Here is a 14995-nt window from a genome sequence, read left to right on the forward strand (position 1 = left end):
TCAAGATCTAAATAATTAGAAAACATCTCATGTTCATGGAAAGAAGGACTTACATGTTGGCACCAGCAATACACTCCAAATAATCTACAAATTCAACACAATCCCTATCAAAATCCCAGATTTTTTTTTTTTTTTTTTTTGCAAAACCCGACAAAACTAGTCTTAAAATTCATGTGGAAATGCAGAAGACCCAAAATAGCCAAAATAATTTTGAAAAATAAGAATAAAATTAGAGGACTCACACTTACAAATTTCAAAACCTACTACCAAGCTACAGGAATCACAACTGTGTGGTACTGGCATAAAACCAAAAAAACTAAACCCATTGGCATCGAGTTGGTTCCAACTCACAGCGACCCTACAGGACACCGCAGAACTGCCCCATAGGGTTTTCAAGGCTGTAATCTTTATCAAAGCAGACTGCCTCATCTTTCTCCCATGGGGCAGCAGATGGGTTCGAACCCTCAACACTGGGTTAGCAGCCAAGCATTTAACCACTGCCTCACTGGGGCACCTTGGCACTGGTATAAGGAGAGACGTATAGCTCAGTGGAACAGAACTGGGAGTCTAAGATAAACCCTGACATTTACGGTCAACTGATTTTTGACAAGGGTACAATGACAGTTCAGTGGGGAAACAATGCTCTTTTCAATGAATAGTGTTGGGACAACTGGATATTCACATGCAAAAGAATGAAGTTGGAACCCCTCCCTCATGCCATACCTAAGAATAATTCAAATGGATTATAGACCTATAGGTAGGCACTAAAACTATAAACTCTTAGAAGAAAACATGGGTATAACTCTTCATGACCTTGGATTTGACCATGGTTTCTCAGATATGACACCAAAAACAAAAAAGACAAAAGGAAAAACAAACAAATTGGACTTAATCAAAATTTAAAACTTTAAAAAAGAATGGAAGATAATGCTTAGGGAACACCGAGCTTCTGTTAAGGGTAATGGAAAAAACCAGGAATGGTGATGGTTGAACAACATGATGAACATTTTTAATGTCACTGAACTGTACACAGTCCTACGAGTCGGAATCAACTTGTTGGCACTGGGTTTGGGGTTTTTTTTTTTGGCTTGGAGCTGTACATGTGAAGATTGCTGAAGTGGAAAATGTTTTGTTACATTTACCACAAAAAAAAAAAATTAAAAGCTTTTGTGCTCCAAAGGGTATCATCAAGAAAGGAAAAAGACAACCCACAGAATGGGAGAAAATATCTGCAAATCATGTATCTGATAAGGGGCTTGGATCTAGAATACATAAAGAACTCCTCCAACGCAACGAAAAATAGATAAATAAACCAAGAGTAAATAAAAATGGGCAAAGGATCTGAATTGCTATTTTTTAGGAGACAGACAAATGGCCAACAAGCACATGAAAAGATGATCAGCATCATTAGTTATTAAAGAAAGGCCAATTAAAGCCACAATGAGATACCATTGCACATCCACTAGGATGGCTATGATCAAAATGACAGACAATAACAAGCAAGTGTCGGTGAGGATGTAGAAAAATGGCAACTTGCCTACATCGCTGGTGGGCATGTAAGATGGTGCAGTTCCTGTAGAAAACAGTTTGGTAGACCACTGAGTTACCATAACCAGTTGCTCTCGAGTAGATTCCAACCCATGGCAGCCCCACGCGCGTCAGAGTAGAACTGTGCTCCATAGGGTTTTCAATGGCTGGTTTTTCAGAAACAGATCACAAGACCTTTCATCCAAGGTATCTCTGGGTGGGCCTGAACCTTCAACTTTTCAGTTAGCAGCCGAGTATATTAACTACCTGCACTATTCAGGTACTACGACCCATTACTTCCATTCTTAGGTATGCACCCAAGAGAACTGAAAACTTATGTCCACACAAAAACTTGTACATGAATGTTCACGGCAACATTATGCATAATGTGCAAAGAACCCAAAAGCCAAACCACTGATAAATGAATAAAATATTTGTAAAGATACAATGGAACTCCTTTAGCAATAAAAAGGAATGAAACACTGATGCACGCTACAAAATGGAAGAATCTTGCAAAGATCATACTAAGTGAAAAAAGCCAGTTGCAAAGAACACATATGACTCCGTTTATATGTAATGCCCAGAACAGACAAATCCACAGAGGTCTGGTTGCCAGGGCTGGGGGACGGAGAAGTAGGGAATAACTGAAACTGGATGTGGGGTCTCTTGTCGGGGTGATAAAAATATTCTAGAATACAAATTTGTGAATATAATAAAAATCACTGAATTTTACACTTCAAAAATAAAGAGTAAACTTTTTAAAAAAGACATGTGAACTTGAATATAATTTGACAGCCGTGCAAAACAAGCTGGACATTTATAACTTCATAAAGTGCTAAGAGTTCCTGTGTCCAGGGAAAGCTTAAGACTATATTTTGGTTTGAATCTAATGCCTTTAAATGACAAGAACATTACACTTGTACTTTTCCATAAAAACAAAACTTCATTAAAAACATTTTAATATAAACTTATAAAATAGTTTTATATACATATTTAATGGAGCCCTGGTGGCACAGTGGTTAAAATGTTCAGCTGCTAACCGAAAGATTGGCGGTTTGAACCTACCAGTAGCTCTGCAGAGGAAAAGACCTGGTAATCTCCTCCTATAAATATTAAAAAAATATTACAGTGTAGGAAAACCTATAGGGCAGTTCTATTCTGTCATATAGTGTTCCTATGAGTCAGAATCAACTCAACAGCACACAACACATTATTCCTATAAAAGATGATATGTTAAATATAAAAATATATTTAATACATTAAATATAAACATGTATTTAACATATTAAATGTAAAATACATCCGATGTGATATTAAATACATTTAAAAGACTATATTCTTTTACATGTAAAAATTTAAGTTTATTCTAATGTTCTGGCTTTCTCCCTAATCCTCAGCTATAACCATGCTTCATCTAACAGGCTTCTTACCACATTCAAGTAGAAAACAGTCTGTAAATTTACTCAGAAGAGCCTCTTATTATCAAAATCCTTCTGTTTCTTTCATTTTCTTCTCTCTCCTTCCCCCTTGATTCCAACATACACTTTTTTATTCCTCAAGTTAAGAAATCAGATCAATCTACTAATTTATCAAAAGCAAGAGGGGATGTGATATTACCTAATTGTTGGAACTTTGCATCCACCTGAAGCACTAAGGAAGAACAATGCAGAAATCAAGAAAAAAAAATACACAATGAGTATGTTTCCACCAGGTACATAACACCAGGGTATACGGGAGATCTAAGAACCCCTCAGGTCTGTTCTTTGGTTTCTCCTATGTTTAAACTGATATACAGAATAACATTTTCCTAAAACAGCAACTAGAGCATAACCAAATAACACAACCCACACCACTGTAACCGCCCTTTCCCACCCTCTCTCTGAACCCAACACCTCACATGCATTACTCACCTGGTCCTTTGGCTTTTGGTCTTTGCTTAGAAGCAGCAGAGGCTTCACTGGGTCATTCCCTGCCTCAGTGACATCACCTGAGGACCATGTGGGAACTAGGTTTTCCAGCTGAGCTATGGACTTAGTGTTATCCTGCAGTCTCTCCTCCTTCACTTGAGAAATATTGCATTTACCTTCTAACTCATTAGAGAGATCTAAGTGTCCTGGCTGAGTCTCCTGAACTAAGTCGCCACCCATTGAGTCCTTCCTTTCTGCAGGTAAGATGTTGATATTTACTCTGCTGATTGTGGCTAGTGACTCTGCAGTATTGCTCATGTCTGGTTTGTAGGAGTGGCCTTTCAGACTGGTAGATGTCTTCAGTGGGCCAATGACCACAGGTGTCTCCTGGGACGAACACATGTCTTCTCCCTAAGTAAAAACATGCTTCCAAGTTATTACAGTACTCCTCATGCTGTAGACAAAAATTAACTTAAAATGGATCAATGGCTTAAATCTAAGAGCTAAAATTATAAAACTCTGAAAAAAACATAGGTGTAAATCTTCATGACCTTGGATGTGGGAATGGATTCTTAGGAATGACACCAAAAGCACAAGCAAGAAAAAAATAAGTAAATTGGGCTTCATCAAAATTAAAAACCTATCACCGAGATAATCTTCAAATCTTAAACCAAAAATATCCCCTGAAGTCTTCTTTAAACCAAACAATTGTTGTTGTTGTTAGGTGCCATGGAGTTGGTTCCAACTCATAGTGACCCTATGTACAACAGAACAAAACACTGCCCGGTCCTGCAGCATCCTGATAATCGTTATCTTGAGTCCATTGTTGCAGCCACTATGTCAATCCATCTCACTGAGTGTCTTCCTTTTTTTTGATGACCCTCTACCAAGCATGATGTCCTTCTCCAAGAACTGATCCCTCCTGATAACAAGTCCAAAGTATGTGAGATGATGTCTCACGATCCTTGCTTCCAAGGAGCACTCTGACTGTACTTCTTCCAAGACAGATTTGTTCGTTTCTTTGGCAGTTCATGGTGTATTCAATATTGTTCGCCAACACCATAATTTAAAGGCATCAATTTTTCTATGGTCTTCCTTATTCATTGCCCAGCTTTCGCATGCATGAGTTGATTGAAAACACCATGGCTTGGTTCAGGTGCACCTTAGTCTTCAAGGTGACATCTTCGCTTTTTAACACTTTAAAGAGGTCTTTTGCAGTAGATTTGCCCAGTGCAATGTGTTGTTTGATTTCTTTACTGCTGCTTCCATGGGTTTTGATTGTGGATCCAAGTAAAATGAAATCCTTGACGATTCAATCTTTTCTCCGTTTATCATGATGTTGCTTACTGGTCCAGTTGTGAGCATTTTTGTTTTCTTTACATTGGACTGTAATCCATACTGAAGGCTGCAGTCCTTGGTCTTCACCAGTAAATGCTTCAAGTCCTCTTCACCTTCAACAAGCAAGGTTGTGTCATCTGCATAACGCAGGTTGTTAATGAGTCTTCCTCCAATCCTGATGCCTGTTCTTCTTCATATAGTCCAGCTTCTCGGGTTATTTGCTCAGCATACAGATTGAATAAGTATGGTGAAAGAATACAACCATGACACATACTTTTCCTGACTTCAAACCACACAGTCTCCCCTTCTTCTGTTCCAGTGACTGACGCTTGATTTATGTACAGGTTCCTCATAAGCACAATTAAGTATTCTGGAATTCCCATTCTTTGCAATGTTATCCATAATTTGGTATGATCTACACAGTCGAATGCCTTTGTGTAGTCAATAAAACTCAGGTAAACATCTTTCTGGTGGTACTCTCTGCTTTCAGCCAGGTTCCACCTGGTATCAGCAATGACATCCCTCGTTCCACGTTCTCTTCTGAATCTGGCTTGAATTTCTGGCAGCTCCTGTAGATATACTGCTGCAGCTGCTTTTGAATGATCTTCAACAAAATTTTACTTTCGTGTGATATGAACAATATTGTTCAATAATTTCCGCGTTTGGTGGGATTACCTTTCTTGGGAATGGGCGTAAATATGACCCTCTTCCAGCTGGCTGGCCAGGCAGCTGCCTTCCACATTTCTTGGCATAGCCCTTCCAGTGCTGCATCCATTTGTTGAAACATCTCAATTGTATTCCAAACAATAGTTTAACTTAATCAGCAATGAATGTCTGCCTTGAGCATTGTGCTCTTTTAAGAACTTATCTACATGAGATCAAATTGACAACAGGAACTTGAAAGATTAGATAGGAAACTTAGGGGGCAGTGAGTTTATATTAATAGCAGAGGAACAACTCAGAAAAGGAGGGTAAGAATGGTCGCACAACTCGAAGAATGTGATCAATGTCACTGCATGCACATGGGGAAACTGTTGGATTGGCTTATGTTCTGCTGTGTATATTCTCAACAAAAAACAACCAAAAAATTTATCAAAAACAAAAATTTTATGCTTCAAAGAACACTATGAAGAGAGTAAAAAGATAACCCACAAAATGGGAGAAAATATTTGCAGGTTATATATTTGTTATGTTATGTTATGTATCCAGAATAAATAAAGAATTCCTATAATTCAACAATAAAAAGACAACTCAATTTAAAAATGGGCAAAGGACTTCAACAGCCATTTCACCAAAGAAGATATACAAATGGCCAAGAAGTACATGAAAAAATGCTCAACATCATTAGTCATTACAGAAATGTAAATCAAAACCACTATGAGATACCACTTCATACCCACTGGGCTATGATAAAAATGATGGATAACAAGTGTTAGAAAGGATATGGAGAAACCGGAACCCTCATACATTGCTGGTGGGGATGTAAAATGGTTCAGTCACTGCAGAAAAGTTTGACAGTTCTTCAGAAAATTAAACAGAATTACCATATGATCCAGCAATTTCAGTCCTAGGAATACATCCAAAGGAACCGAAAACAGGCACTCGTACCCAAATGTTCACAGAAGCACTATTCAATAGCCAATAGTCAAAAGGCGAAAACAACTCCCAAGTCCATCAATGGATGAATGGATAAACAAACTGTGGATAACACACTGTGGAATATACATATCCATAAGAAGGAAATAAACCCAAAAAACCAAACCCAGTGCCGTCGAGTCGGTTCCAACTCATAGCGACCCTATACGACAGAGTAGAACTGCCCCACAGAGTTTCCAGTGAGCACCTAGTGGATTCAAACTGCCAACCCTTTGGTTAGCAGCCATTGCACTTAACCACTATGCCACTAGGGTTTCCAAGAATTAAATAAGTACTGATAAATGCTACCAAGTGGATGAACCTCAAAAAACATTATGCTGTATTAAATAAGTCAGGCACGAAAGGACAAATATTGCATGATTCCATTTATAGGAAATATTCAGAATAGGTAAATCCAGATTTACCTGTTTACCTACAATAGGCAGAAAGCAGATGGGTGGTTGCCAGGGAGTGGAGGGATGAGGAAATGGGGAGTAACTGCTAAATGGTCACAGGGTTGTATCTGGAGGTGATAAAAATGTTTTGGAACTAGATTGAGGTGGTGATTGCACACCACTGTGAATGTACTAAATGCCACTGAATTGTTCACTTTAAAATGATTTATTTTATGTTATGTGAATTTCAGTCCAATTAAAAAAAATATTCTTAAGTGAAAAAAAATTAGTACAACACTGATTTCATGAGCAGTTTGACAGCTCACTTTGGATAAAGTGGGCTAAATAAACCATCTTCACTAGCATTCTTTCTTTACAATACAGACTTAACTGTACAACAAAGCATAATCATTTCACATAAAATAACTTTCTTAGGTTACCCATCATTTTAATGGTAGCTTTTAAAAAGAAACATACCACTATGTATGTCTTGGAGCCCTCAGAGGAGTGTGGTTGGGGTGAGATTACTTCATTATTTGATTCGGCTTTTCCAGAAACCACTGTAGCAACAGGCTTGGATTTAGGGTCACCATTTTTAACATTATTCTTACAGGTTTTTCTTCATGAGAAGGAAAAGAAGAAAAAGTTATTATCAATATATTGAAGATTAAAGGTTTTTAAGTAATGTGCAACCTATCTGTATTACCCTCCTTTACAGAACTGCTCCATTTACAGAAAAATCATCTTCCAAAAAGCTAGGGGACATTCTACAAAATACATAACCAGAACTCCCCAAAAATATCAAGGACGTGAAAAACAAGAAAGGTCTGAGAAAATGTCACAGACCTGAAAGAGACTAAAGTGATGTGATGACTAAATGTGATGTGGTGCCCTGGACTGGATCCTGGCACAGAAAAAGGACGTTAGCAGAAAAACAAGTGAAAGCCAAATAAAGTATGGAGTTTTGTAACATACTGATGTTGGTTTCTTAGTTTCGACAAATGTACCGTGGTGACGTAAGATGTTAATGACAGGGGAAGCTAGGCAAGGGGTACACAGAACTCTCTGTACTATCTTTGTAACTTTTCTATAAATATAAAATTACTTCAAAATTAAAATTTTATTTTAAAAAGTCTTTGGGAAATTGTCTCATGTAACAGAAGCACCAGAATAAGTTTCATCGCCAACTGTCTTATTTGTGATAATACCATAACTGCTTTGCCAAGTTTGAGAATAGAAATATTGGTATATTCAGTTGACTTGCAGTGTAAACATATAAACGAATAACATCACTGCCTGTTTTACTATATAGTTTCAAAAACTAGGCTAAACCTCCAGAGAATTCCAGTGGAACCTGAAACCCAGTGCTGCGGGAGTTCAAAGGTCTGCTGAGAAATTACAGACACTGTGAACAAGAAGATGATCCTTCTTTATCTCCTGGAGCCTCTGTAGAACTGCCCCCTCTCCTCCCAAATCTAACATGGCACAAGGCAGAAGGAGAAGCCAAAGAGACAGTGAAGGTCTCATCCAGTCCCAAGTCTTAAATCCTGGCACCTATGACACAAAAAAGAGCCCTGGCGGCACAGTGGCTAAGCACTTGGCTAACTGAAAGATCAGTGGTTCGAACCCACTAGCTGCTCCACAGGAGAAAGATGTGGCAGTCTGCTTCCATAAAGATCACAGCCTTGGAAATCCTATGGGGCAGCTCTACTCTGTCCTATAGGGCCACTATGAGTTGGACTCGACTTGATGGCAATGGGTGTGATGCAAGAAGAGCTGTTTGATGAAGACAGAACCTGCAAGTTAAAGAAAGGAATTCTTTTCCTTTTGAGAAGTTATATGAATAAAGAGGGAACCTTATGCTCTCGGAAATTTGAGCACTATTTTTTAGAACTATTATCTGACGTTGAAAATAATGCAATAGATTTCTTAGATAATCTCAGACTTCAATACGGTTTCTAGGACAGCCTTTTTTTTAAAAGAAACATCCTCTATATGTCTTGGAGCCCCCTGAGGAATGTTATAGAGAGTTCTCTAGATTTCTGCTTTTAGCAAATAAGAACGTGTAGTCTAGTCATGCAACGTTATCTTTTAATTCATGTTTAAAAAAAAAGACTCAACATAAATTCTTGCATATGAAAATTATAGATGCTACCCAGGTAGTGCAGTCTGCACTTGACTACTAACCTAAAGATTGGTGGTTCAAACCCTCTCAGCGGTACCAAAGAAGATAGGCCTGACAATCTGCTGCCATTGGAAACCCCGGTGGCGTAGTGGTTAAGCGTTACAGCTGCTAATCAAAAGGTCGGCAGTTTGAATCCGCCAGGCGCTCCTTGGAAACTCTATGGGGCAGTTCTACTCTGTCCTATAGGGTGGTTATGAGTCGGAATCGACTCGACGGCACTGGGTTTTTTTTTTATTTGCAAGGGAAGTCTCTTACGCCTTTGTGGCCTCCAAAAACAAGGAGATTTGGTGCTTTATGTAAGGTTGCCTCAGGATGCTCCTCACAGATGGTCTTTCTTCAGGCCTTTTACTTAGCATTGTTCTTATCAGTTCTGCCAACTCTGGGCTGTAATCTTTTGGCATTGGTGGCAGCTGCAAAGAGAGTGATACCACAATTACGACTTAATAGTCTTGTGCAGCGAAGTAGAAGAAGGTAGAGGTTTCCGGATACTTATATAAAATCATGTATACGTGTAAGCAGAAAACAGCTAGCACATCAGATCACAGGACACATACTGGTGCCCCAGTTATAACAACAAGTTGTAAGATTCTAGACTATATCCAACAGCCTGGCAGTCCCATTTGGGGATGCTCTCCTTCAGAAACAAAAGCATGAGTTTCTAACGGTATATGCAGCAGTATTGTTCCTGCCATTGTAAATGACTGGAAGCAACTTAAATGTCCATCCAGAGGGAACCTGGGTAATAGATTATGGAACATTTTCTTATAGAACACTAGGCAGCCACTTAAAAAATGAAAAAGACTGACAGGTATCAACCTGAAAGGATATCTCTCACATATTAAGTAAAAAAGCAAGTTGTGGACCAATGTGAACAACCTGATTCCATTTCTTTTTTTAAGTATCTCTGTGTATAGGTGTATATATGCACTCAGAGTTATGTCAGTATAAAGATGGGAAAAGTCAGGAAGGCCAAGAACCAAACCGCCAGCAGTGGGGATGGACGTGGACAGGAGGAGAGAGAAATTTCATCCCTTTCTTGTTGGATTCTTTAAGTAGTGCAATTATGGGCAATTTTTACTTTTTTGTGTTTTTCAGTATTTCCAAATTAACAAATTTAATGGGTCTCGGTATAATATTAAAATCATTAGATCATTTCTGGTCTTAAAACTTACTGATGCTTGAATGCCTGGCATTGCATAGGGCAACTAGCCTCATAAGAACTAAGGTATAAAGGTAGTCTCTCAGCATCCATATCATACACAATGCTTTCTGCAATTCTCAACTAGCTGTCAGAGATTGGAACAAGTTCAAACAAAGTGGGCTCATTTTAAATGGTGTCCATTTAACCATAAACCGCTCAGGAGACGATACCAATAGCCTCTCAGGGTACCTGCAAGGTACAAGGTAGAGGTTTCAAAAGTCTGATTCCTCTGAGTTACTAAGCCACCTTTAAAAATTAATATTAAAAAAATTAGCAATCTTGTTCTCCTCCCCACAGAAGGGATCCAGCATCCTTAACTAGCCACCCAAAGCCAATTTTTACTCACTTTTGCCAGTAGCTATTTACAAAACTGTATTAAATAAATCTTGCTTCAAACATTAAAAACAATTCATTCTAGAATATTCTTTACCTTTCCTTCAATAATCCGATAAACTAAAGAATTCATGTCTTTTGCATTGAAAGCATGCTTCAGGGTAGCCATTTCATATACACAGCATCCTAGAGCCCAAACATCAGACTAGGAAAGAAAAACAGTAGAGAGTTAAATGTCAGAATGCTTTACTTACATACCCTCACCCCACCCTGGTGGGTTCTAAAATTACGAATACCGTCCCAGAGTCAGGGGAAGTCAGCATGCACAGCCCAGGCCTACCTTATAGTTGTAGGGTTTGTTTGAGAACAGTTCAGGACTCATGTAGTAGGGCGTGCCAATGAGGGTGCTAGCCATGTCACAGTGGTTCTCTAACACTCGGGCAATTCCTAGGTCACCCACTTTGATAATATTTGCTTTTGTTAGGAAGACATTTTGAGTTTTCAGATCTCGGTGAAGGATGTGTCTCTCATGTAAATACTAAGGAGAGAAATAAAATTTCATTAAATACAAATATATTCCTGGCTTCTTACGTACCAACCACACCTGCATGAGTTAAAAAGCCTTAGTTACTTACATCTCAAAACATTCTTGCTTTATAATCTCCAAATAAACGGTCTAATTTATAACTTTCCAAAGTAGTAAAATTAAGTATTGTGCATTTATCTGCCCAGTACTCTTCCCTGGTGCCCTGACAGTTAATACCAGTTTAGCATTACATGGATCCTGTTAAAAATATGCTTACAAATTCCTACTGAAGGTAGAAGGACATTTTACCCAATGCCAGATACACACTCCTTGCAGACCCATGAAATCCTCAGCTTAATGATATTTTCAAATATAGCCAGACCATTTCTATTTAGAGAGAAATATCTTAGAATTCTACCAAGGTCAATTAATTCTGGATAAGCCTACTCGGTTCCAGAGCGGTATCTCATGAACAGTCTCACTTTTGGATAAAAAAACAAGCCAAACCCGTTGCCGCTGAGTCAATTCCAACTCATAGCAGCCCTAGAGGACAGAGCAGAACTACCCCATAGGGTTTCCAAGGAGCGGCTGGTGGATTCAAACCGCCAATCTTTTAGTTGGCAGCCAAGCTCTTAACCACTGAGCAACCAGGGTTCCCACTTTTGAATACATGTATATTAAGACACAAACTTGTTCTGCATTTCTACCCACTCTGCCACAGCAGGTTAAAGCCCAAACCCCCACAGGTTAGGCATATTAATTAGCCCAGCCTCCTTGCAGCATGACACAGCTGACCAGCCATTTACAACGACAGTCATTCTTCGATCTTTGTCAACTCTGCAATAAATCAACTTTGCTATAAATATTAAAAGAACAGTGAATTGGATTCCATTGCATTAAGACATGAAATCCATGTCTAGTTCAATACAGGTAGCACTCATTCAGAAACTTTCCAACACTATAGCAAGAGGGGCTAAGGTCACTTCATAACTAGATTTGCCAAAAGACATTTCTTCATGTAAGCATTTGGGGAAAAGATGTTCTAAATCCACCTGCCATCTCCCTGCCCCCTTGGAGCAAGTGGGCTGCTGTGAGTCTGGACAGTACCTGCAGAGCCATGGCGATCTGAACAAACCACTCCACCACCTGACTCTCGGGCAGAAGCCGGCCCTTCTGCTCCTTGAGTTTTCGGTACAGATCACCTCCTTCGCAGAAGCCCATGACAATGTAGAGCAGACCGTCCCCTCCCTCCCACGACTCTTTGTAGGTGACAATGTTGGGGTGCTTCAGCTGAGACAAGAGCTGCGCTTCCTGCTCAGCAGCCCGCCGCTCTCGGCTGGAGGCATTTCGAAGGTTCAGTTTTTTGATGACATACTACAAAGAAAACACATGTTTTCACAATGTGCAAATAAACATAGTTTTATAAGTTCACAGATATTTCAGGGCTCGAAACAAACCCTCTGGAGCCTGTCAAATAACATGTTTACTTTATTACTCACAAAGCACAAAATTGGGAAGTGTTTGCTACTGCTAAAGACACTTTTTGAAGGTTAGACTTATAGCACATGGGGGGTCACAAAAAATTATCTTTTCCATCTGCATTTTACGATTTCATTAATGGCTAAAAAATGAGTTTGAGTTAGCATACCACTAGATCAATCATAAAATCTGTGGTAGAGTGTTTAACCTCTAACATTCCCCCCAAAAAGGAAGCCACAAAATATGCCTTGAATGTACAACGGCCAAGAGAATGGGTCCACAGTTTGTATTAGATGCTCAAAGGGATCTTTCAAGCCAGTAAAGTTAAAATCACAGATCTTCAACATACAAAATTATCCCCACCTAAAAAAATTCAGTATCCCCTAACACCTAATAACTGCCCTCAATCAACTGAAAAACCGTACAACTCATTCATTCAACAAACATGTACATGTGCTCTGTAAAATGTAAACTACTACTCAAATGCAAGGGGCTATTATTTCAGCCATTCCCCCACCCTCAGCTCAAAAAATCCAGTGGCCCAATGCCTGCTAACAAATCCGTTATGCCTCTCCTTGTGTTCCAGGCAGAGCGACTGGCACCTGAGACAAGGCAGAAGGGGCAGGAGGGCCTTATACTTATGGGGACACCTACTCTCAGCTTGTCCGGAGCAGCCTGTTCATACCTATTGTCCTGGTGTAATTATTAATAGTGCCTCTTTTCACTTTCAAAAGAGTCCGAGTTTGTACAATATATGATCACCCTATTAATACATCACATTAAGGAACTGGTTCATTAAGCTGAGGGTGATGGTATAAAGTGTTTTAAGCAACGAAGGAGTGACAAAATCAGATTTGAGTTTTTAAAGATCACTATGGATGCAGGGATAATGACAGACTGGAGAAGAGCAAGTCAGTAGGCAACGAGACCAGTTGGAAGGCCGTGGCCATGGCTTAACTAGAGATAATGGTGTCCCGGATTGGAGTGGTACCAGTGGAGTTAGGGAGAAGATCTGTTGGTTTAGCGACAAATTAATATAATCAGTGAAGAGGAGGGTGTTAAGTATGACTCCCAGTTATCCAGCTTGGGCAAGTGGCTGGCTGGAGGTGCCAATCACTGAAATTGGGAATGTGAGAGGAGGTCTGGTGGGAAGATGAGGAGTTTTAAGTGAGTCCAGCAGCTTAGAGGTTACATGTTTGGGGCCGTCCATTCAAGCTTGCTAGGCGCTGCATTAGGTCCTGATAATGCATGGTCCCTCAAGAATTGTCATGCCCCGTCCCCCCACTCTTCTCCCTCCCCCCGCAAACCCCGTAGATCAAGCACACAAATCAATACTACGAAGGGGACATACACGGAGTTTGGGGCGTATATAAGAAAAAAAAAAATTAGGGCCGGGCCTAGTCTTCAGGGTCTGGGACAATTTCCCTGAAGAAGTGCCATCCTAGATGAGCAAGCTTCAGACGGCCCCGGGCCTGGCCCTTGGGAAGGCGCCCTCGGCGCACTCCTGCACGCCCCTCGCCGGGCCCCCACCCAGCCCACCTGCCTGCCGTCTCGCCGGTGCCTCACGAGCGTCACCTCCCCGTAGCTGCCCCTGCCCACGGCCCGCAGGTAGCAGTAGGCAGCCAGGGGCATGTTCCCGACGCGGGCCCACAGTCGGCATGCAGCGGCGGCAGCGAGCAGGAGGCCCCGCTCATGCCCGGGAGGCGGCGGCAGTGTCCGCCGCTCTGGCGGCCCGGCCGGGGCGGGTGAACCGAGACCCGGCCCACCCCGACGCCGCTGCCATAGCGATCCCAGCCGGCGCAGTCCCGCGCATGCTCCGTCTGCCCCGGAGGATTCGCCATAAAGTGGAGGCGCGGGCCAGAGCGGTTCCGTCGCGCCCGGAGGACTCGCCATAGAGCAGAGGCGCTCGACGCGGCCAGAGCGGCTCCGCCAGCCTCTACGCACGCAGCCTGAGCCTCGGCATCACCGTCAGAATGCGGAGACAATAAGTCTCGCAAGCTTCCGCTTATTGAGCACTCATTTGTTTTAAGCGCTTTACAAGGATTGTTCATTCATTTTGCACGTGTTGACTCCTTGCTATGTGCCAGCCTGACAAAGTCCCCGCTCTCCTGGGGCACATTTTCTAATGGAAGTGACAAATTCTAGGCTTTACAAGTAACATTTGTTATATTTGCTTTATCACGTTATCTAATGACCTATCCAAGGAGGCCTGGTGGCACAGTGGTTAAGTGCTTGACTGTTAACCGAAAAGTTGTTGGTTCGAACCCACCAGCCGCTCCCCGGGAGAGCGATGTGCCAGTCAGCTTCCATAAAGGTTACAGCCAAGAAAACCCTATGGAGTGGTTCTACTCTGTCCTGTAGGGTCGCTGCGAGTCCAAATCGACTGGGGGGCGATGGGCTTGTTTGGTTTAACGACCTACCCATCCCTCTATACGTTCATCAATTCATCTTATTTTTTTACACATTTCA

General features: G+C 41.0%; 1 protein-coding gene across 5 annotated transcripts in view; it reads right to left on the bottom strand.

Annotated features, from left to right (window-relative positions):
• Positions 1-14331, bottom strand: part of NEK4 (NIMA related kinase 4) — a 42100-nt gene extending 27769 nt beyond the window's left edge. For 2 of the 5 annotated variants that reach the window (XM_049863288.1, XM_049863285.1), the window contains exons 1-7: positions 14066-14331; positions 12155-12421; positions 10862-11059; positions 10619-10726; positions 9243-9397; positions 7280-7421; positions 3438-3845 (exon numbers count right to left, since the gene is read on the bottom strand). In XM_049863288.1, coding sequence (XP_049719245.1) covers positions 3438-3845; positions 7280-7421; positions 9243-9397; positions 10619-10726; positions 10862-11059; positions 12155-12421; positions 14066-14158 — 1371 coding nt within the window. In that variant the 5' untranslated portion in view covers positions 14159-14331. The remainder of the gene's footprint in view (positions 1-3437; positions 3846-7279; positions 7422-9242; positions 9398-10618; positions 10727-10861; positions 11060-12154; positions 12422-14065) is intronic. The other 3 variants (XM_049863284.1, XM_049863286.1, XM_049863287.1) reach the window with 2 other exon arrangements.
• Positions 14332-14995: the final 664 nt, after the last annotated feature.

The sequence above is a fragment of the Elephas maximus genome, chromosome 20 (genome assembly GCF_024166365.1).
Source record: "Elephas maximus indicus isolate mEleMax1 chromosome 20, mEleMax1 primary haplotype, whole genome shotgun sequence".
Classification (NCBI taxonomy): Eukaryota; Metazoa; Chordata; class Mammalia; order Proboscidea; family Elephantidae; genus Elephas; species Elephas maximus.